This window comes from Corapipo altera, unplaced genomic scaffold (genome assembly GCF_003945725.1).
Source record: "Corapipo altera isolate COAL_440 unplaced genomic scaffold, ASM394572v1 231, whole genome shotgun sequence".
In the NCBI taxonomy this organism is placed as follows: Eukaryota; Metazoa; Chordata; class Aves; order Passeriformes; family Pipridae; genus Corapipo; species Corapipo altera.
Window position 1 is genome coordinate 108 of NW_020885037.1, and position 22,301 is coordinate 22,408.

Below are 22,301 nucleotides of genomic sequence, written 5' to 3' on the forward strand. Positions count from 1 at the left end.
TCTTTCTAAATAGTAAAGAATTGGGCTACTGAGCCAGTTTTCTTCATTCACAGACTGCTAAAATAGAGGAAAGAAGCAGCAAACTTGTGGAGAGAAGGTGACAAAACCAGAAGCAGAGCTACAACTGTCTTTGAAAATATACCTGGAGGGCTGCTGGGTAAAGAGCCTGTTTGACATGACTGTGTGGGAGAGGTTGACACTTTCCTTGCAGATAAATTGCTGTGGGAGGCTTTTGATTTCAGACACAATCATGAGGATTTTTAACTTTTTTGCAACATTATTTTTTCTACATACTTGATCTAGCTGTTGAACTTACTCCATGCTGGTTTATTTCCTGCATAATTACCTTGCTCTGATTTTTCAAATACACACTTACAGGCTTGCATGCAGGGATTTGTATTAGTCAGGATTTTTTTCCTGTGAGTAAATACTGTTTTCAATGCTGTGACAGGCAATGAAGGCATTGAGATTATTTCCATTGCTATTACTTAGTGAATTCCTGAGAATGTTACTTTGCTTTTAGTTATGAAATTGTAAATGAAGATTTGAATTTAAATTACATGTTCAGATAAAGCATTTCCAGTGAAATCAGATTTTGTTCTTCCCATTCTCACTACAAGCAAAAGCAGATAAAAAGAAGAAAAAAACCAAGTGCAAGTATTATTTATGCCTGGAAAACGCCCGTGATAAAGGAGGCAGGTGATTGATTTGTACCAGGAAGGGGTGATAATCTTGAAGGGAACGTGCTTGAGTGCACTATGGACTCAAAAAAAAGACCTGCTGTAGGAATTTATTTGCTAGATGATTGCTGCTCCCCATGAGCTTTAAAATTCAGACATGTCCATCGTGGTGACAGACCTGGCCACTCTTTGTGAGTGACTCGTGTCCCAGTTAAATCTCTCTGCAGGGTTTTCAGTTGCCTCTCTCTAGACCCCTTTGCAGCTTCAGTGGATGTTGTGTTTCCTTCCTGTCCTAAATCTCGGTGTAACGTGGGTGGGAGCTTTGAAAATAGCTGAGGGACATTACCCAACTGTTATAAGGAATAAGGACATGCACCTTGAGAAAGTACATTCTGGTGAGAAATCCCTGCTGTTACTGCCATGAGTAGTTATCCTGAAGGACATGCTTTGTGTTCCAGACTGGAAACGGTGACGGATAAAATATCCGACTGTAAGCTCTGAGTGCAGCTGCAATGGGTTTGTGTTTAGTATTCAGAGAGTAGTGCCAGAATCCTACAACAAAAAAAAACAACAACGTGACAGGAGATGGGGAATAAACTTCTCCTCCTGCCATCAAAGTGCAGCAGGTGAGTGGTGGGAAAATGGAAGTGAACAACAGAAGCATCCCCCGAGGACTCAGTCTAAATGACAGAGGTGATATATTCAGCTCTTTGTGTGCTTGTGAGGGGGAATTTCTTGTATGATTACTGCCCTTAAGGAGATTACCCAGCAGCTGCAAAATCCTGTGTGCACTCAGTTGTCTGAGATCTTTCACATTTTTAGAAAGAAGCTCTGAACTCATTCACTTGGCGTTCACCCCCAGGAAGCTCTGCCACCAAGATCAGGTCACAGGGTTGTTTTGTTGGGGGTGTGTGTCTGGTTTGATGGTAAAAGAGCAAAGATAATTTCATACTTGACTATTTATGTGATAAAAATTACCACAGAAGTGGGTACATTCCTGGTGGTTTGACAACTTGTGAGAAGGCAATCTAGAAATTAATTTCAAAGTGCTGCAAACTCCAAGGCAGAATCCCAAGGATGGGCAAATGTGCAGATAAGCAGTGAGATTTGGTTAAAGGTAGAGCAGGTTTGTTTGGTTTTTCACTTCTAACATGACACTCCAGAGACAATGGGACTTTTTGTAGACAAGGCTTTAAAAGAAGAATCCGAGGAGACCTTCAAGCCTCTTCCAGGGCCTCCAGGAGAGCTGGAGAGGGACTTGGGACAAGGGCCTGGAGGGACAGGACATAGAGAATGGCTTCCCACTGACACAGGGCAGGGTTAGATGGGAGATTGGGAAGAAATCCTTCCCTGTGAGAGTGGTGAACCCCTGGCACAGGTTGCCCAGAGCAGCTTGGCTGCCCCATCCCTGGAAGTGTCCAAGGCCAGGTTGGACGGGGCTTGTGGAAGGTGTCCCTGCCCGTGGCAGGGGGTGGAACGAAATGATCTTTTAAGGTCCCTTCCAACCTAAACCATTCTGGGATTCTGAGATTCTGTGGATTTGTCAGAGCTGTATTTCCAGCCCCAGGCACTCCCACTTGACTTCTATGAAGCTCACAAATTGCTTTTCGGAACACTCACAGTCGTTATTTATAGAAAAGCTTTTAAGGGAAGTCTCAGATTCTATAACTGTGGGCTCATTCTGGAGGCTCTAATGATCTAAGCTCGATCAGCTTGTCACATTTTCTTACTTCAGGTAAAGCAAGATTCCAGAATTACTTAAATGGTTTTTAAACTTTATTTTTAATTCTTTACCTGCTTTGTTTGCTGTTAAAAACCTGACTGCAATATATTTGTTTTTGTGATGTGTTTTCTTTCTCCTCTTTTGCATTGTCAGATGAACCTGGACTGCAAGATCCCTGTTAGGAAGGTAAGTTGGATGCTTTAGAGACTCTGAGTTGCCAGGAACTCTTTACTATAGAAGGAGAAATTCTTCTCTGTGAGGGTGGTGAGGCCCTGGCACAGGTTGCCCAGAGCAGCTGTGGCTGCCCCATCCCTGGAAGTGTCCCAGGCCAGGTTGGACAGGGCTTGGAGCCACCTGGTCTAGTGGAAGGTGTCCCTGCCCATGGCAGGGGGTGGGATGAGGTGAGCTTTAAGGACCCTCCCAACCCAAACCACTCTGGGATTCTGTGAATCTTTAATGAAATGATGTCACAGCCCACGCCCAGGTAGAGAAGGGCATTTAATACCAGTTTGGTGAATGTTCCCAGCAGAGCAGTACTGCAATTAATGCTTTTAATCTACTGAGAGATGTTGTTTGCATTTTATTTATTATTATATTTCTATCATTAGTAACACCAGCAATTGAGTTGATGTTGCTAAGATTTAAATGAAGAGATTCATCAAAGTGAGTGAATCTTAGAATCATAAAAACCCTGAGCTGGAAGGGATCCACAAGGATCATTGAGTCCAACCCCTGGCCCTGCACAGACACCCCAACAATCCCACCCTGTCCCTCAGAGCTCCTGGAGCTCTGGCAGCCTTGGGGCCGTGCCCACTGCCCTGGGGAGCCTGGGCAGTGCCCCAGCACCCTGTGGGGGAAGAACCTTTCCCTGAGATCCATCCCAACCCCCTGGACAGAAGAGACCTGGTTAATGTGGTTCTCCCATCACAGAGACAACACCAGGTGGGGGTATCCCACTGACTGAGAGTCCCATTGCCTATAAATGAAATTCTCCTTGTTTCTATGTGCCACTGACTCCTCTGTCCCATTTTTTATTGCCTGTGTGGAAAGCCACAGAACTTATTGTAGCACATAAAATTGTGCAGTGCATGACTCAAGCTCTTTCCCAGCCTGTTTGCTCAGTCACTCCTGGTTTGATATGCAGTAAGAAAGGTCATTTACACATAATTACTTCTTTCTCATTAACAGTTACAGTTTGCCTGACTCTGCAATGAGAGCATTGACTTTCTTGATCAATACCGAATAAGCAAAGATCAAAATCCTACAGTTACTCAAGTTAAATATGATGAAAGAGAATCCAGTATGAGAATAAATTAAAATTGCTGTCACCAGTCTTGCCTGAAACCTCTGTGGCTCAGGGCAGAAGGTTGATTATGAAGGCTTCAACTTGAACACCAAATTCTTGATTTTGTATTTTCCAAGGAGCTGGCTACCTTAGCTTTAGGTGAAGGTTTGCAATATAAGCTTAATTTCTGTGTATGGTGTAGTGGTGGTGATGATATTCTAAATAATTTTAAATGCCACCTTCCCTGGTGTGTGTGGGAGGAACTGCAGATTTCTGTATGTTCCCTTCACAAAGCTGCCTTCATTTCAGTCAAGTTGTTACCATTTTATCTCCTCCTTCTCCTGGCATGTTTTAAAAGTGGTGCCTTAGAGAAAAACAAACAAATAAACAAATGAAACATAGACAGGGGACTTGGGATCTTCCAATACACACAATAAAAAGAGACGAGAGAAGGTAGAAGAGCAGAGGGTGAAGGAGGTGGGAAGAAGGACAAAAAAGAAGATGCTGCCTAATAATGACAGTGTGTGCATGAAATAATGTTCTTATGATTCTAATTTATCCTATAAAGAGGTCCTGGGTTAGTCTGATATCTTACATTTAAAATAACTTGTCCTTAAATAATGCACTGTAGGTAGTTTTATTGTGCTATAATTTTCCAAAATTGTACAATTTAGGAGGGTGGAACCAGGTGTGGCTCGGTCTGTTCTCCCAGGTAACAAGTGACAAGGCAAGAGGGGATGGCCTCAAGTTGTGCCAGGGGAGGTTTAAGTTGGATATTAGGGCAAATTTCTTCACAGAAAGGGTTGTCAGGCACTGGCACAGCTGCCCAGGGCAGTGGTGGAGTCACCATCCCTGGCAGTGTTCAGACATAGTGTGGATGTGGCACTTGGGGACAGGGGTTAGTGGTGAACACGGTGGTGGTGCTGGGCTGATGGTTGGACTTGATGATCTTGGAGGCCCTTTCCAACCTCAGCAGTTCTGGGATTCTGTGATTCCATAATCACTACAGAAATTGCACCGTTGTGTAAGAGTCAAGTTGCCTGTAGCAACAGTTCCTTCCCTTCTGTTGTGTCTCCTTCCCCTCCCACTCCTTGCTCCAGAAGAAACTCTTTCCACAGTAAAACAGGTAGACAGATATATTAAAGAAAAAAAAAAGAAATAAATCCCTCCCCTCAGTATCACGTGTGTTCTTTACACATTTTCTTTATAATTTTAGATTTCTGCTCTCAGACTGGGGGCAGTTTCTGGCCTGGCCTGAAGTGCCTGAAACTGCCCCCTTTTGTTGTATGGGTTTGGGGTTTATCCTCCACCCTGTGGAGCAGGGATCCTGTGCTTGGGGGTGCTGTTTGGGAGCAGTGATGTGAAGGACCCACTTCCTTTTTGGTGTTTTTGAGCAAATTTGACCAAGCAAATGTGTGAAGGCCCGGCTGTAACGTGGCTTTGGTGCTGCCACGAGTACATGGAAAGAGTGCAGAGGAGAGAAGCAGAGCAGAACACTTTGGCTGTGGTGTGAGACGCTGCCAGTCAGTGAGGGAATTGCCACAGGCTTCAGCTTTGTGTGTATGTTGAAGGCTGGGAGAGCTGGGGATGTTCAGCCTGGAGAAGAGAAGGCTCTGGGGACACCTTCGAGCTCCTTCCAGGGCCTCCAGGAGAGCTGGAGAGGGACTTCAGACAAGGGCCTGGAGGGACAGGACACAGGGAATGGCTTCCCACTGGCACAGGGCAGGGTTAGATGGGATATTGGGGAGAAATTTTTCCCTGGGAGGGTGGTGAGGCCCTGGCACAGGTTGCCCAGAGCAGCTGTGGCTGCCCCATCCCTGGAAGTGTCCAAGGCCAGGTTGGACAGGGCTTGGAGCAACCTGGGCTGGTGGAAGGTGTCCCTGCCCATGGCAGGGGAGGTTGGAAACAAGATAATCTTTAAAATCTCTTCCAATCCAAACCATTCTGGGATTCTGGGATTTTTCCTTTAAAGTTCATTTTCAAATCCCTCTTCACATTCCTTGAGGCTTTTTGGAGTATTTTGAGCGGCTTTTTAAAACTTACTGAAGAACATTATTTCTGTGTTGCCTATTGTCAAATGAAGCTGTTTCTTCTTTAAGTACATTTCTGGGGGGTGTTAAGCAGGTTCTGTTTAAATATTCTGGGATGAAGGTCATGAGCCATACAAAAATATGTATTTGCAGAGGGATGTATTTCAGCGCTTCCATAGGTGATTACATGGATCCATCACAGAATCCCAGAATGCCAGCTCCCGCAGAAGCAACTGGGAATCTCTGCTGGCCATGCAGCAGGACAGGGAAAGCCCATTTATTATGTCTGAGCAGGTTGTTCCATCTGTGTGATGCCAAGTTCTCTGGCCTGTGGTCACGTCTGTGACAACAACCGGATGTGGCAAAACCCAGAAGTAGGAAACGTTTGTCACAGGGATTCCTGCACAGACCCTGTGAGTGCAGCAGGGCCATAAGGGGGAACTTGTGTGTTTATTCTCCAGCCTAAACAGACCAAGTATCTAAGGATCCATCCCTAGAAATACAGGGGATAATGCAAGGAGTGCTCCTGGGGAAACCTGTCCCAAGAATCCTGTGGACAGACTGGTGTCAATGGCTTGGGCAAGTTGTTTGTAGATGGAAAGGCATGGAGCTGAAAGCACTGGCTAGTTTGGATTAGTTTTCTTCTACACTGCCTTGCCCTTGAGTTGCCACAGCGTTTTCTGGAGGCTTAAACACCATTGTATTAAAAACAAAACAAAAAAGTACACCCCAAAAAAACCCCAAGACCCCTGGATGAAGTCTGGTGTCTCTTCTTTTTCGCCATCTTGCTCAGAATACCGGAAATGCTGAACATCAGTGCAGAAGTGGTGTCTGGTTTTCTGGCTGGCATGATGAGCTGTGGAGGGGGCTGCGGATGCTGGAGGACACAGATAAGCTGCTGCCCTTTGGCAGTGGAGCTCAGTTAAAGGTCTCTCTGCCACTGCCCATCCCAGCCCGAGATGCATCTGAGTTATTACCTTCTGCTCTTGGATCAGCCTCCCCTGGGGCTCACAGAAGTCCATGCTGAGACAGGATTAGACTTGGGAATCCCTGGTCCCAGCTCTTCCTCTCCTGAGTCTCAGCCACCATGGGCACTCACTCTGTGGTCGCTGCTCTGGCCAAGCCACCAGTGGTGAGAGCGACTGTCCCTGTGTGCAGAAGGGATCGTGAGCTCTGTGAGTGCCGCACAGTGCCACAGGGGGCAGGATCTGGAGAGCTCCAGCTCCCTTCCAGCAGGGGTGTGTGCATGTGCTCTCAAAGGGCAGAAAGTTGCTCTAAGTGTTGACAAATAATGAGTCATCTGTGATGGAGGTTTGAGGGCACGGGCGGCGCTAGGGCCGTGACGCTGCTCTGCAGCCTCCCCAGCAGAGAAATCAGGAAATTGGGCAGCGGCTCTTTCTGAGAACTGCCCTTGAACGCAGAGCTTGGCCCTCCATAGGAAAGAGGATCTACCCTCCAGCAGTTCAGCAATCCAACTCCAGGCTTAGCTGTGAGTTATCCCAGACATCGCTGCCCCGTGGCCCCACATGGCCACTGGTGAGAGGTAAGAACGAGGGTCTGAGAGGTGCTGAGAGCAGGTGACACGTCCTTGTGTCCCCTCTGTCAACAGGGAGGGGCGGGCACGGTGTTGAGTGTTAAGGGCATGGTGGGCAGTGGGGAAATGCCCAGGTGTCACCCGTTTTCCAGCAGAGGAGCTGTACCTGTCCTTTGTCCGAGTGGCACTGGGGGCAGCCGGGTGTTTGTGAAACAGCTCCGTGGGGTCTGCTTCGGGGGGGTGCACAGTGTGTCTGGTTCCCATCCCGGGGCAGGGCAGAGGTGCAGCCTCCCAGCGTGGGGTCCCCTCCTGTCACGGTGCTGTCGGGTCTGGCAGCTTCTCAGCCAGGGACTCTGTGCACTGAAAACAAGCCTGAGCTCTCCAGTTTAGGGTCAGGACGGCTCCACCAAACCCCACCACGTTTCTGTGCGTCTTATCCTCTTTGCAAATGCTCAGGCTGACCGATTAATAGAAGTACAGAACAGTCCCAAAACACAGAAGGGAGCAAATATCTTCTCCTGGGCTTTCTGCCCACACCCCCAGCTTGTGGGACCACTTATTCCAGTGATGAGAACCTCATCAATCAAACACCTCCAGGAACATACAACTGCTTTAGGACAAGTGTCACCAGGGGGGAGGTGATTCACTGGTGTCCCTGCCTGGGTGAGGCACTGGCTGCTCTCCAGGCTCTGCCAGCTGCAGTGTCCATGTGTGGTGCGTGTCCAGCACCCCAAGCCCCTGTCTGCACACAGGGGCAAGACTGAGCAAACAGTTACTGCTTTTCACCAGAAACTTCTGTACTGGAGAAGCAGGAAATGAAGGACCAACTGTCAGAGCTGCCATCAGCCCTCCTGGCTCAGGTCCCTCCCTGGAGCAGGATGTACCATGGTGAGGGGTATAGAGAGGACCCTGTTCTGAACCTCTGTGCCTGTAAGGTCCTCACCCTCCTGGAAGTGAGCTGAGCTGTACCCAGACACATCAGCTGTGCCTGCTGGGGAACAAGGCATGGAGCCTTCACATCCCTGACTTCACCAAGATGATATCTGTACCATGGGGGGGCTACAGGGTGAGGAGGTGGCAGTGCTGGCTGATGGTGGCTTCTGGTACAGTCAGAACTGCTGCCTTCTAATATTAACCTGTAGCAGCTGCAATTGCCCCTGTGTTGTTGTTGTGGGTAGGGGCTGGCACAGTCAGTCAGACAGACCTCAGAGCCGCATTGTCACAGGGATGAGTTCACCACTGGTGATGCAGAGGGGTGACCATGATTCACCCTCCATAAGAGGAACAGAGAAAAGTCATCTCTGCTCCAAGGAGCTCATCTCACAGCGTGGGCAGCAGGTGAGGGGGGATTCTGATCCTCTGCCCCACTCAGATGAGATCCACCTGCAGAGCTGCCTCCAGGCACCAACATCAAGAGGTCGTGGAGCTTCTGGAGAGAGTCCAGAGGAGGCCACGGAGATGCTCCAAGGGCTGGAGCTCCTCTGCTCTGGAGCCAGGTTGGGAGAGCTGGGGGGGGTTCACCTGGAGGAGAGAAGGCTCCAGGGAGAGCTGAGAGCCCCTTTTGGGGCCTAAAGGGGCTCCAGGAGAGCTGGAGAGGGACTGGGGACAAGGGATGGAGGGACAGAACACAGGGAATGGCTTCCCATTGCCAGAAGGCAGGGTTAGATGGGATATTGGGAAGAAATTCTTGGCTGTGAGGGGCTGTCCCAGGTTTCCCAGAGCAGCTGTGGCTGCCCCATCCCTGGAAGTGTTCAAATTGGACGGGGCTTGGAGCAACCTGGTCTAGTGGAAGGTGTCCCTGCCCATGGCAGGGTGTTTGGAAACAAGATGAGCTTTGAGGTCCCTTCCAACCCAAACCATTCTGGGAGTCTGTGATCTTCCCAAGGAGGTGACACTGGTGATGACAGACTCCAGGAGGAGAAGACCCACAATTTTGAATTGCAGAGCTGTCACATGCACCCCAGCGTGACCAGCTGGTAGCACGAGGAACACAGGGACCTTGTGCAATCCTCCCACAGTCAGTGGGTGTGACAGTCCCACCTGAGCCCAGCCTGGCCTGTCAGTGTCCCCGCTGTGGAGGGCAGCCCCCACACAAGCCTGCTGCATCCCACATCTGCAGGGTCACAGCCAGCCCCTCTCATGGCCCTGATGACTTGGAGGTCCTGAAAGAGGAGGTGAAAGAGCAAGTTCCTGCTAAAACTGCATTGCTTCCCCCACAGCTGCAGTGCTGGGCTCCTGTCGTGCCAGTAGCAGAGAGCAGGAGAGCTGGGTCCTGCTCCCTCCTGTGTGTGGGACAGGAGTGTCCCTGGGACACAGCTGGCACGGGCAGGGTTTGCAGCCTGCTCTGAGCCTTTCCTGCACCCTGTGCTGCAGGGCTGTGTGACAGACGGGGGCTGCACTGGCCAGAGGAGCCTGTGGAACAGCGGTGGTGGCCTGGGATGGGCCAGCTCAGCCCCATCCCTCCACAGCCCTCTGGTTTCTTCTGCAGGTGGCAGCAGGAGAGGACGGGGAGTCCCTGATGCGTGGACGGTTGGCCATGTCTGGGGTGAGTGGGGCTGCACGTGGGCACCAGCAGGTCCTGCTGACACTGGGGTGACATCTGCCCCCAGGACCATGGGGTCAGGAGGGCTAGTGCCCAGTGCCCCTGGTCCTCAGCCAGGGTTTCAGATGGTCCTTGGGGCTGGCCCTGGTGGCTGTGGGAGGCAGGGGGGTCCAGCTCTCGCTGTCCCTGCTGACACTGCTATCCCTTTGCAGAAGCACTGGCCCCCCGGGACCCAGTGTGTCACCAAGCATGACCACACCAAGCCCAAGCCCCGGGAGCTCGCCTTCCACAAGGGAGATGTGGTCACCATCATCGAGGCCGTGGAGGTGAGACCGATGGGTGCTCGGGGACACACTGTCCTGGGGACATTTCTGCATCATGTCAAACTTCTCATCCACCAACACCCTCAAGTCCTTCTCTTCAGGGCTGTTCTCAATCCATTTTCCTCCCAACCTGTATTTGTGCTTGGGATTGCCCTGACCCAGGTGCAAGATCTCGCACTTGGCCTTGTTGAACTTCATGCAGTTTGCACAGACCCACCTCTCAAGCCTGTCAAGGTCCCTCAGTGTTATCCCTTCCCTCCAGTGTGTCAGCTGCACCACACAGCCTGGTGACATTGTCAAACTGGCTGAGGATGCACTCAATCTCACTGTTCATGTCGCTGCCAGAGATGCTGAACAGTGCTAGTCCCAATACCAATCCCTCAGGAACACCATTTGTCACATACTCGGACATCAAGCCATTGATGACAACTCTTGTAGTGTGACCATCCTCCCAGTTCCTTATTCACCAAGTGGTCTATCCCTCAAATTCAGGAATGGGACCACAGTGCCATCAGCTGAGCTGCCAGAGCCAGTCCCCCGCTTCCAGTGGGATCCCCCCTTCCTTCCTTTGCTCTGAGACCCTCTCTCCCCCAGGGCAAAGGCTGGTACCATGCCAGACACAACGAGACAGGGCAGGAGGGGCTGCTGGCGGCCAGTGCGCTGCGGGAGCGCGGTGCCATCCGCGTGGACCCCAAACTCAGCCTCATGCCGTGAGTACAGCTGGGGGGGTGTGTCTGGGGGGCCCAACTGAGCCCCCGGGAGCTGCAACAGCAGATGAGTCCAGCATGTTTCCCCCCATCCAGGTTTTGGGGGGGCAGCTGGGGGCAGAGCAGCCCTCAGTCATGCTCTGGCAATGGAGGGATTTGCTGGGGCCAGTACCTGGCTTTAAAGACCCCTAGTTGTGCCCACCCATCCTGGATGGATGTCATGGAGAGGGGTTTCATGCGGTGGGGTCTGCGTAGCCTTGGCAGGGGCTCTGCTGTCTCTTACCTCGCTGCTGGCCCTGGGGAGAGCCCCGTGGCACAGCCCCCCTCCCCAACGGCCCTTCCCTCAGCTGGTTCCACGGGAAGATCTCGGGGGTGGAGGCGGTGCAGGAGCTGCAGCCCCCCGAGGACGGGCTGTTCCTGGTGCGTGAGTCTGTGCGGCACCCCGGGGACTACGTGCTGTGCGTGAGCTTCGGCAGGGAGGTGATCCACTACCGCGTGGTGCACGAGGGGAACACGCTCAGCATCGACAGCCAGCAGTACTTCTCCAACCTCATCGACATGATCGAGGTGAGACTCCCCATCCCTGGGCAGGGAGTCCCACCAGTGCCAGATGAGGGCAAGAACCTCGTGGGGTCACACACATTCGTGGCAGATCGCTGTCCTGCTCTGCGTGGCTTCCGTTGGTCTTTGTTGCCTGGTGTAATTCTCCATCCCTGTCAAAGGCTCCTGGTTCTCACTCGGTTTGGGGTGCAATGGGCAGATCCAGGATGCCCAAGGTGATGTCTCTGCAAACCAGCCATGCCAGCTGCAGCCCCAATCCCCTGCCAAAGGACCACATTCTCCCCATCCCTGCTTATTCAGTGCTTCACACAGCAGGAAGACTCTGATGGCCTCTGCCTCCCATGGACTTTGAGGCATTTTAACATGTCTCTCTACCCTCTCAGCTGCTGACCCCACAGGTTCTCAGGCTGTCACTTGAGCTCTTACCCCTCCACCAAGTTCTTGCTTGAGGTCCATCTTCACCCTATCTCAGAGCTTCTGCCCTTCTCTCTAGGGGGTTGCACTCTCATTTTTCGTCATTTAGGCACAACTTCTGCTTTTGAGTGGGTCCTTTGCCCTCTCAGGTGCCCCAGCCATGCTCTGAAACTGCAAAGGCCATCCCGTCCTGTCCTGTCCCATCCCACCCCACTGCTTCTGCTCCCTTTGTTTCTGCAAACTGCCCTCGGCTGCTGCAGCACCCACTGGAGGTTCATCCCCACCTGTAGCTTCCCATATCCCCTGTGGTCCATCCTGGTGTTCCTGTGGCTGTGCCCAGGGGGGAGCAGGGCTGAGACATGGGCTGCAAATCACAGGGCTGGGAGAAACACAGTGTTCCACACTGCCTGAGCCAAAGGGGCTTTAGGGCCCTTGAGGGTGGTGGTGGTGGGGTCCCATGGACCATCCCAGAGCTGTTCCCTGGATTCACACCCCGAGCATGAGGGTAAGAGCTGGCATCACCTCCATCTGTTCATCTCTTGGCAGCACTACATGAAGGAGCAGGGAGCCATCTGCACCAAGCTGGTGAAGCCCAAGCCAAAAACAGGGATGAAGTCGGCTGAGAAGGAGTTGGCCAAAGGTAGGGGATGGTGGGGGAGGATCATAGTCCAAGTTTTGGGGACAAGGCAACATGGCCCCACTGGTGGTCCCTGCTAACCTGCCCTTGTGCCTGTGCCCAGCTGGGTGGTTACTGAACCTGAAGCACCTCACACTGGGAGACTGCATCGGGAAAGGCGAGTTTGGAGGTAGGTGAGAGGATGGGGTTGGAGGGTCCCTGGCTTTGAGTTTCCCCAGATGGCACTCCCTGACACCCCTCCCCATTCCACGGCATGAGGGGCTCAGCCAGGGGTGCAGAAGGTCAGGTGTGGGGCTCAACCTGATCCCCCATCCCCTCCCAGATGTCCTGCAGGGCGAGTACATGGGGCAGAAGGTGGCTGTGAAGAACATCAAGTGCGATGTGACCGCCCAGGCCTTCCTCGCTGAAACGGCTGCCATGACGTGAGAGCCCCACTGTTGTATGACCCAGCCCTGCCCCATGGCCTGGGGACGAGGCAACACCTTGACTTGGATCCTCTCCATTCCAGGAAGGTCCAGCACAGAAACCTGGTGTGCTTGCTGGGCGTGATCCTGCACAACGGGCTCTACATTGTCATGGAGTTCATGAGCAAGGTGAGAGGACCCGGCTGCTCTTCAACCAGCGGGACCCATCACTGCTCAGATCTGGGGACAAATTTGAGCCCCCTGTTTAGGGGCTGAATCATATGGATGCTGGGCACTGCAGCCTCTGCAGGAGGCAAAGTCTCCCAGCAGCCCCATCCAGTTGGTCCTTATTCATTTATCCTCCCCTGTCAGGGCAACCTGGTGAACTTCCTGCGCACGCGGGGCCGGGCACTCGTCCCGACCCAGCAGCTCCTCCTTTTCGCCCTGTAAGTCCATCTCCCTCCCTCTGGGCTGGGGACTCCTCTGCATCCCTCAGGACAAGCCCGGGGACATGGCTCTGTCTCACTCGGCTGTGGCAGGGATGTGGCTCAGGGCATGGACTACCTGGAGTCCAAGAAGCTGGTGCACCGGGACCTGGCTGCCCGCAACATCCTCATCTCCGAGGAGAACGTGGCCAAAGTGAGTGACTTTGGCTTGGCCCAGGTCAACCCCAAGGGCACGGACACCACGTTGCTCCCTGTGAAGTGGACGGCGCCAGAGGCCCTGAAGCACAACGTGAGCAACAGGGGGAAGGAAGGGGGGCCACAGGGTCCTTCCAAGACATCTCACCCTCTTAGGTCCTCCCTGCTCCTTCCCCCACTTGCCAACCCATCCCTGCCTCACAGTGGCTTCTGACACAGTCAGCTCTGCATTTCCCACAATTCTGCTTCTGTCCTGACCAACCCTTGCCCTGGGGTGTAGCAGGAACTGGGGCAGCTCCAGTGGGATCTGGCAGGATGACAGGAACGGGGGGGTGGTCACACCCTGGGGAGCTGGGGCAGCAAGGGGCAGGCACTGTCCCCTGTCCTGCCCTTGGGAAACAGTGGGGACCCAACACAGCCCCTGACTGGCTCAGCCTCTTCCCTTCCTCCCACCACAGAAATTCTCCTCCAAGTCGGATGTGTGGAGCTACGGGATCCTCCTGTGGGAAACCTTCTCCTTCGGACGGGCACCTTACCCCAAGATGGTGAGTGCTGTGCCAGGGGACACCCACAGGTCACGCCCCGCTGGCACCAATGGGATGGGGACATCCCACTGTCCCCTGGCCAGGGCAGGGCAGGGGGTCCCAGCCAGCTTCTCCATCCTGCCAGACCCTGAAGGAGGTGACAGAGCTGCTGGAGCAGGGGTACCGCATGGACCCCCCCGAGGGCTGCCCGCCCACCGTCTATGCCCTGATGAAGAGCTGCTGGGAGATGGAGCCAGGCAAGCGCCCGTCCTTCAAGAAACTCACAGAGAAGCTGCAAAAGGAGCTGAAGCACCTGAGGGACGTTTAACCCCTGTCCTGCTACCAGGGCCCAGGACCTGAAGCCCCCCAGACCCACTGGGGTTGGGAGTGGCATGGCAGTGGGGGCCAGGAGTGGAGTGGCCTATAGTGCCACTCTTGCCCAGTGGAGATGGGGCAGCAGCTGGGAGGGGTCTCATCTCCCCTGGGACACCCAACAACAAGGCAACAGCCTCCCTCCACCCTGGAACAGTCCTTCTTCCCACCACACAGCCCAGAGAAGGTTCCCGTGGGATCAATCTCTCCTGACCCATAGGGGTGGGGATTGCAGCCCGCATGGGGGCCATGCCCCAAACACCCCCTGTGCTCAGCCCCAGTAGTGGTTGCTGCACATGGGGTCCCTTCGAGCTACAAATCCCAGGGATGGGAGATGAGACTGGACATCTCCACTCACTGGAGGATGAAACCCCAACCCCAGTCCTGCTCCAGCCTCCTGGCCCAGCATGGGGATGCCAGCACAGCCAGCTAAACCACACGGATTTGGGCTTTTTGATTAAACCAAAGAAATTAGTTCAACATCATCTTTAAGCCTCTGGGCTGAAATTAGGCCTATCCTTTCATCAGGGCCCAGCAAAGCCCAGCAAAAAGCTTTTGGGGGGGCCGGGAGCTCTGGCTCTCAGAGCCCCCCACGCAGTCCAGCCCCTCTCCCCTCAGGGCTCTGCAAGGCGGGGGATTATGATTTTAATCAGAGGCTCTATGGGAATTGCTTGGGTATAGATTGCAGGCACAGGGCACGTCCCCAGCAGCAGGGAGCCCCTGGCCCTGCAGGCTCCCGAGCAATCTCGGGTCTGGGTGAGCAGGGATTAGTGGGGGCACGGGTGGGTGTGTGCCCGTCGCCGCCTCGTCTGCTGCCAGTGCTTTGACCCTCGAGTGGGTTTTTTCAGCTAATCCTCTTGTGTCTCCTCTGTGCTGATTTCTTGCACCTCCGACCCCACTGTGTGGGTGGCTCTGGGTGCCCACGGCCTAAGGTTCCTCCCATGACTTGGCCCTGTGGGTACTGCCCCCACTGGGACCCCCCAGACCCAGGGTGTGCTGGGGCTCAGTGGCTCCTTCCACCTGCCCATCGCCCCGATGAGGCAGCACCTGCTGTCCCCACACACTGCCACTGTCTTCCACGAGAACCCCCGGGTGCAGCGGGCAGCACAGGAAGGTCTGTCCACCCCGATGGCTGTGGCTTCCCCTCCTAATGCCTTAATCCGGCCCTGATCCGCGGTGCCCCTGGGGCCGGTCCCGCTGACCTTGCAGGTGCAGGAACCCGGTGGGCACCGTGGGGCACAAGCTGCCACCGCTGCCCACCATGGCCTCCTTCTTCACGGCTGCCCTGAAGAGCTTCCAGGGGGGCAAAGAGGAGCTGCCCAAGGGCCCCCCGAGGGAGGACAAGGCAACCGCGCTGCCCAGCGGGATGGCCCGCGAGGAGTTTGAGGAGTACCAGCGGCAGCTGCTGGAGGAGAAGTAAGGCTGGGGAGGTCACTGGGGTCCCCCAAACACCAAGACCAGGATCCCACCCGCCATGGGTTGTCCCCAGGGTGGCACACGACAGGGACAGGGAGGCTGCCAGGGCAAGGGACAGGGCAGAGCAGGTGCCCTTTGGTGCCTCTCTCCCACAGCTCGGGAGGTCCCTGTGGGTGCTGGCAGGGGGCTTGGTGCACTATAGGTGACAAGGGGAGCCTCCAGGTGTCAGTGGCCCTGGGTGGGTATCTGGTGTCAGTCCAGCACCCTGGAGCCAAGGGACGTGGGGGGCAGCACGAGACTGGATTAAGGTCCCACTTCCCTGGACCGAGTGCTGTGGGGATCCAGTGCCTCAGCACCAGGGAGCTGAGAGGCTGCGGGAGGAGCAACGGGCACCTTCACCAAGCACCTCTGCTGGGTGCTGGGGTTGGATGGGCAGGATGTGGCCCCTGCCCCCAGGTCCCCATTGCAACTCTCCTGTGGATCTCAGACCATTTCCTCCCTCCTGCCCCGGACCTGCTGCTGCAGGAGGACGGGGGTGATGTCGGGGGAGCCCTGCTGGGGTGGCTCAGTGGGCTGGGGGTGATGGTGTGGCACCTGCTGCGGCCAGAAGACCATAGTCGTGCTGGAAGGCTCTGGCAGGGCTCAGTGGGGTGAGGGTGACCGTGTGGCACCGGCTGCAGGATCGAGCGGGACAAGGCGTTTGCGCAGAGGAAGGCGGAGCGGGCCACTGTGCGGATGCACCTGCGGGACAAGTACCACCTGACCCAGGTGAGAACCTGGGTCGTTCTGTCTGCAGTGGGACCTGGGAGCTCCCCCCGACCCTCCGTCCCCCGGGACACTCCCAGACCCGCGGCTGCCGGGCTCCCCGGGACGGGAGGGATTCCTGAAGAGGGCAGCAGACGGCCACTGTCTCCCTCTGACCATCCACCGCCCGCTGTCCGTCCGGCACTCTGGCATCGGACAGTCCGGGCATCCTCCAGCGGCCCCAGCACCCCGGGCCTGGCTGTCCCCTGTCCCCTGTCCCCTGTCCCCTGTCCCCTGTCCCGCGGCCGGTTGGCAGCGGGTCGGCCCGTCCCGACTCCCTGTCCCACCCCGTGCAGGACGAACGGGACGAAGCGCAGATGCACGTGGCCGGCGGGGCGGTGGAGCTGCCGCAGGAATTGGCCGCGATGGTGCGGGGCGAGGAGGAGGAGGATGAGGAGGAAGGCGGCGCCGGGGCCTTCGCCTTCCTGGCGAAGCTGCGGGAGGTGGAACTGCCGGCTCTGAGGGACCGCGCGCTGGGCGGCGTGGACCAGGTGAAGGAGAAGTGCTCCCTGATGTAGCATCGCTGCCCACCCTGGGTGACACCGGCAGCCCCCGCCCCCCTCTGCTCCCCGGGAGCCACGGAGTGCTGAGGCTGTGGCTGCTGTTTCCTGGTGATGGGGGTCCCAATACAGATGCTGGGTGTTTTCCTCCCCAAAATCATTCCCAACTGCTTTCCCAGTGCACTGGGTGGGTGCTGGGGTGCAGGATGCCTGGGTCCCCTGAAACCACGATGACCAAGCCCCTCCCGTGGTGCCCCTGGTGTGAGCCCCCAGACGGGGCAGGTCCCTGACGCTCTGTCACCCCCAACACCAGCCCTGGTGCCTTGCACACCATTCGGCTCAATAAATGTGGTATTTTCTGGCACCAGTCTGGTCTTCTTGGTGTATCCTGTCCTGGGTGGGGGGACGACATGATGACAGCACTGCAGGAGGGCTGCTCCGTGTCCCCTGAGCCACCAGGCAGCCCGGGACACTTGGCTGCTGGATCGGTCCCCATCTCCTGCAGCAGCCCCAAGCACACGAGTCAGTGGCACCCAGTGCCCCCTGGGGCATCCCTTGCAGGCAGCACTGCCAGGGGATGTGTCAGCCCGTCCCCCCCCCCACTCGAGCATCCCCTGCCGGTGCAGGCAGCGGGGGGTTCCCTTCGACAGGGCCAGGGTGCCCCTCTGCCTCTTACCGCTCCAGGGGCTCACTCCTGGCCACTCGGCAGCAGCACTGGCTTAAATGCCGGCCGTGCCGGAAGGCCGGGGGCTGCTGAGATCACTAATACCTGCCTATTTTAGCGAGGTCTAATCTTCCTGAGTCGCCTGTCCCCGAGGACTAAGCTATCTGAACCCGTGTAAAATGTACGGGCAGCGCTGGCCCCAACGACACCTCCCGCCGGAGCCGGAGCCTCCGGGAGTCACGCTGTGTGTGCATGAAAGGAAGGACGCGCTGAGCCGCCTCCGTCCTCCCCACGCCGCAGCCATCTGCTCCGGAAAGGCCTGCGGGGACGGCCCTGCCAGGGCTGCCCACGGCCCTGGTGGCCGGGCTGGGAGGGGGAGACCGAATCCGGCGCGGGTGGGATGGGAGCTGTGCCACGGAGCTGTCACGAGACGCTCCCGGCTGGGCCACCCTGGATGGAGCACGTGGAGCAAGGAGGTCCCTGGATGCGGGAGGTGCCCAGTTCCCCTTGGGCACCCACCCCTCCAGGTACCAGTCCAGGGGCTGGTGGCTGCTGGAGCATCCCAGGGAGCGTGGCACGGGCTCGTCAGGGCCTGGCACCAGGGAGCCTCCCCATGATTGGTGGCCCTGCTGTCCCCACAATCCCTGCCATCACTGCTGATGCTTCCAGCCTTACTTCAGAACTTTTAAAATCTCCCTCTGGGGACAAAGCCACCTGTATTACGTGGGATGGGGCCATCGGTGCCCCACCAATCCCCCCCAGGGCCCTGACAGGGTGGCAGCAGCTGCAGTACCCAGCACAACACCGTTCCCACCCCACATCCCTGCGCTCCCCAGGGCTGGGCTCCACACCGAGTGCCAGCTGCTGGGATGGTGGCACTGAGGTCCCCAGCGCACTCTGTCACCACAGTCCTCCATCTCCACTCCACACCAGGGCCCCATCCTGACCTGGTGGGCAGCCCTCTCCCAGTGCTCCCAGTGGGGCTGTGTGGGGACTCCCAGCGCCAGCTGGGATTCGGGTCAGGACCCTCCGCCAGGTCTCCTTGGCTAATCGTCCTGCCCCCCCGCCCTCCCCACGCTGCCACCTGCCTCCCGCTCAGCACCCTTTTGGGTCACCCCTGCTGCCTCCCCGCCTGCCCAAGGCCTCTTAATGAACTAAAAAAGTGATAAATCCCCGGCCGAGCTGGTCACGTGAGGCCGGTGGCCCCCGGTCGCCCCCCGGCCCGACCCCCGCCTCCGGCCCCACCGCCCCGGTAAGCTGACGCAGCGTCTCTAAGCGTTAGCAGCTTTGCGCGCTAATAGGATTAGGGAGGTTTAAAACTGTCATTTGAGTGAACTAAACCCCCTGATACTCTGCATTGCACCTTCTTAACCAATTTGCCTTCAATTAGGGTAATTGGGAAACTAGCAAAGAAGTATAGCATTAATATTTTAAAGTGATGAAGCGATTACGGGCCTTGGACGAGGAAGCAAATCAATTTGCTATCTGCTCCTAAAAGGCAATTATAATCATTTGGCAAATCAGCCTGCTGCCTCCCCCCGGGCAAGCCAACACCTTACGGCGGCCGCGGGGCCGGCACGGCAAACACCGCGGGCCACAGCGCCGGGGCCGGGCAACTGGGCAGCCCCCCGTCCCCAAAACCAGCACCCTGGCACCTCACTGCACCCCCCGGACTGGGAGGCACCCTGGGGGAAGCTCATGAGGGCCACCAGTGTAGGAGACACGGCTCCTGCACTCCTCACAGTGGCCACTGTGGGCACCCGGGCCAGTGGGGTCCAGGTGCCCGTTTGCAGCCCCAGCCCCACACGTCATCCATGAGCTGGGGGATGTCCCCAAACCCCCCAGAGGCAGCACCTCCCTGCACTCCCCTGCACCCCCTGGCAGCTCTGTATGGTGTGGGGGTGTCACCCCATCCCCGTGGCCCCCCTGGACTCCTTGTATGGGGCCTTGCTGTCCCTGGCGCAGTGCCAGCCTGTCCCTGGGGTGGTGGCACACTGTCCCCAGGGGAGTGGCATCCTAAAGGCAGCATCACACCGGAGCAGTGTCAGACAGGGCAGGTGAAGCTGCACAGCCCCAACGGGGGACAACGAGGTGGCCTTGGGGCCCAAACCAGGATGCAGAGGGGGCTGTGGGGCCCTGCCAGCAGCAGCCCCAGCAAGAGGGTTCAGACCTGTGTTGGGCCAGCAGCCACCCAGCACAGGGTGCTGGGGTCCAAAACCCCCACAGTGACGTTTGCCATCGGAAAGGGGAACTGTGGTGGGGAGGGGAAGGGAGTGGGAGGAAGACGAGACGTGGCTGGGGGCCGTGGCAGTCACAGGTGGCAGGAAGAGGTTTTTGGGAGAAAGTAAAAGCGAGTGAAGAAAGAAAAGGGCAAAATCTGCCCCACAGGATGGAGGTTCTGGGCAGCGCCAAATACATCATCCCTGGAGAACCCCAGAACCTCCACCATGATGTTCCCATCATCCATTGGAGTCCAGGGGCAGCAGCGGGAGCGGGGAGGAGAGAGATGATGATCAGCCCTCAGCCTGGCTGCCTTTCCCCCACACCCCCATGGCCAGGGCCCATGGACAGCTCCCAGGGATGGTCCCCATAGCTCCATCCCACAGTCAGTCCCCACAGGGTGTCCCCATGGTACTCAGTTCTGTGTCCATGAATCATCCCCACGTCTGGTTCCACGGGCACTGCCCCATGGCTGCCCCCCATGGCTGCCACCCACAATTCCTCTCCCTGCCTGGTCCCCTGCTCTGGTCCCCATGAGTGTTCCCCCTGCCTGGTGTCCATACCAGGTCCCCAAGGCTGTTCAGGGGTCCTGGTCCCTATGGCTGGTCCCTACACCAGGTCCCCACACCTGGGCCCACACCCAGACCCCAGAGCAGGTCCCCAGACCATGTCCCTGCACTGGGTCCTCACAGCTGGACCCCACGACTCATCCTCACCCCGTCCCCAGACCCATCCCCATCCCTGCTCCCCATATGGGCAGGGCTCCACAGGCAGCATCACTGGGAGCTGTGGGGCCACCCACACCACCACAGGGCCACCCTCAGCCTCACCCTCCCCAGCCGGGGGGGACAACACCCACCACGGCATCATCCCCATCCCACCGGGGCTTGGGGCGCTGCCCCGGACCCCATCCCTGGGGCAGCGCCTCCGCAGCCCAAGGAAATCCTACCCCCTCCCCCTCCATCCTTTCTTCTCCGCTCCCCCTGTTTCTAATTCTTTCTCCTCGCCCGTAATGAGGGGATTACACGGCAAACTCCAGCAGGACGCCTTTGTGGGGAGACAATCCGAGTGGGGAAGGCAGTTCGGGGCTTTGTCCGCCGCTGCCCCCCCGGACCCGTGCTGGGGGGACATTTAGAGCAATTACTTGTCCAGAAAGTAACTGTCAATCATTCTTAAAGGGGAAGGCCTCCAATTAATAACCTCGTCTTAATCCTTTGGACTCATTTCCAATCTGCGGTGCCTTGGTGACATCTGCAACACTAAATAAAGATTCTCCCGAGCCTTAGCACGGCGGTTCTGTGACAAATAAGAAGACTAGAGGCAACTTTGGCGGCCAAAGCTGCGAGATTGGTGAGGTTGAGCCGCTTGTTTGGTTCCCGGGAGGGACTGGCAAAGTTAAATACTCCTGGAAAAGCCGAGTTGGGCCCAGCAGGTAACGCCGTTTTATTCCAATTCGGGATGAAGCGCCAAGGGAGGATGCTGAGGAAGGGAGTGGGTGTCCCCAGGGTGTGCCCGGGGTTGGGGAGGGGGCTGGCACCCTTCCCTGGGGGCTTGGGAGAGGGTGCAGGCACCAGTCAGCGTCACTCGCCCCGATTTACGTGGGGCCAGGGGCAGGAGCCACCCACGCTCCCACCACCCGTGCCAGGCAGCCTGAGCCCAGGGAGCCAAATCCTGGCACCCAGATGGGCTCCCAAAGGCAAGGAAAGGGGTCCCAGTGGAAGCTGGGGCTGTCCTGGGGCTGTGTCTTCCGTATCCCTGCTGCCAGGGAAGGCCACTTGTCCTTGCTGATGCTCTGCTGTTTTGCAGTACTGAGGAAGTGAGTTTTTTACCCACTTCGACCAGGGCTCGATGTAGTTTCTGTTGCCTTTTTGGGTGTCTGTAACAGCAGCTGTCCCCTCCCCCTGGCTGGCAGCCCCCACAGGAAAACCACGGGTTGGGGCATTGAGGAGATGGGGGGAAGAGCCCTCCGGAGGTGTCGGGTCCTTCTGGTTCCCAGCACAGTTTTACAGCTTAAGGGCTTAAACCCAAAAACTGCTGCCAGGATGACAGGGGCTGCACGAGGATGTCCTTTGGGAGCTGGCAGTCCAGCAGCTCCCCCTGACCCAGCTCAGCAGGGCTCATTTTCAGGCAGGATTCCCAAAACACTGGCGGTGAAGGCCTGGGGCTCCCGAGGTCAGTCCCTGGAGGATGGGGAACACAGGGTGGTTGGTGCTGACACCCCCAGTCCAACCCTGTCAGGGACCCCCTTCCCCACCCAGGGACTTCTGTGCCCCTGGCCAGGCCGAGGCAGATTGGGGTGGGGGGTCCAGCCCTCACCCCC

General features: G+C 56.6%; 2 protein-coding genes across 4 annotated transcripts; both read left to right on the forward strand.

Moving 5' to 3' along the window:
* Positions 1-2,212: 2,212 nt before the first annotated feature.
* MATK (megakaryocyte-associated tyrosine kinase) lies at positions 2,213-15,454 on the forward strand. 3 transcript variants are annotated; one of them, XM_027668414.1, is made up of 14 exons: positions 2,213-2,415; positions 2,557-2,589; positions 9,741-9,797; positions 10,007-10,120; positions 10,712-10,827; positions 11,172-11,391; positions 12,346-12,439; positions 12,540-12,605; positions 12,759-12,858; positions 12,945-13,029; positions 13,213-13,286; positions 13,380-13,575; positions 13,940-14,026; positions 14,151-15,454. In XM_027668414.1, exons 2-14 carry the CDS (start codon positions 2,557-2,559, stop codon positions 14,331-14,333), a joined length of 1,425 nt encoding a protein of 474 aa, XP_027524215.1. In that variant the 5' UTR covers positions 2,213-2,415; the 3' UTR covers positions 14,334-15,454. The 3 variants fall into 3 exon arrangements, with proteins under 3 accessions (XP_027524215.1, XP_027524217.1, XP_027524216.1); XM_027668416.1 differs by lacking the exon at positions 2,557-2,589; XM_027668415.1 differs by lacking the exons at positions 2,213-2,415; positions 2,557-2,589 and adding an exon at positions 7,053-7,261.
* Positions 15,455-15,598: 144 nt separating this feature from the next.
* On the forward strand, positions 15,599-17,461 carry LOC113959392 (complexin-3-like). The gene is made up of 3 exons (XM_027668402.1): positions 15,599-15,793; positions 16,474-16,561; positions 16,894-17,461. The coding sequence occupies exons 1-3, from the start codon at positions 15,639-15,641 to the stop codon at positions 17,113-17,115; spliced, it is 465 nt and encodes a 154-aa protein (XP_027524203.1). The 5' UTR covers positions 15,599-15,638; the 3' UTR covers positions 17,116-17,461.
* The last annotated feature ends 4,840 nt before the right edge of the window (positions 17,462-22,301 follow it).

Excerpts from the sequence above, each read along its gene's own strand:
- MATK (XM_027668414.1), top strand. The coding sequence starts at position 2,557 with ATGAACCTGGACTGCAAGATCCCTGTTAGGAAG. Across the intron at positions 10,121-10,711 it reads CCATCATCGAGGCCGTGGAG|GGCAAAGGCTGGTACCATGC; the intron begins GTGAGACCGATG and ends TCTCTCCCCCAG. Across the intron at positions 13,287-13,379 it reads CAGCTCCTCCTTTTCGCCCT|GGATGTGGCTCAGGGCATGG; the intron begins GTAAGTCCATCT and ends CGGCTGTGGCAG.
- LOC113959392 (XM_027668402.1), top strand. The coding sequence starts at position 15,639 with ATGGCCTCCTTCTTCACGGCTGCCCTGAAGAGCTTCCAGGGGGGCAAA. Across the intron at positions 15,794-16,473 it reads CGGCAGCTGCTGGAGGAGAA|GATCGAGCGGGACAAGGCGT; the intron begins GTAAGGCTGGGG and ends CACCGGCTGCAG. Across the intron at positions 16,562-16,893 it reads ACAAGTACCACCTGACCCAG|GACGAACGGGACGAAGCGCA; the intron begins GTGAGAACCTGG and ends CACCCCGTGCAG.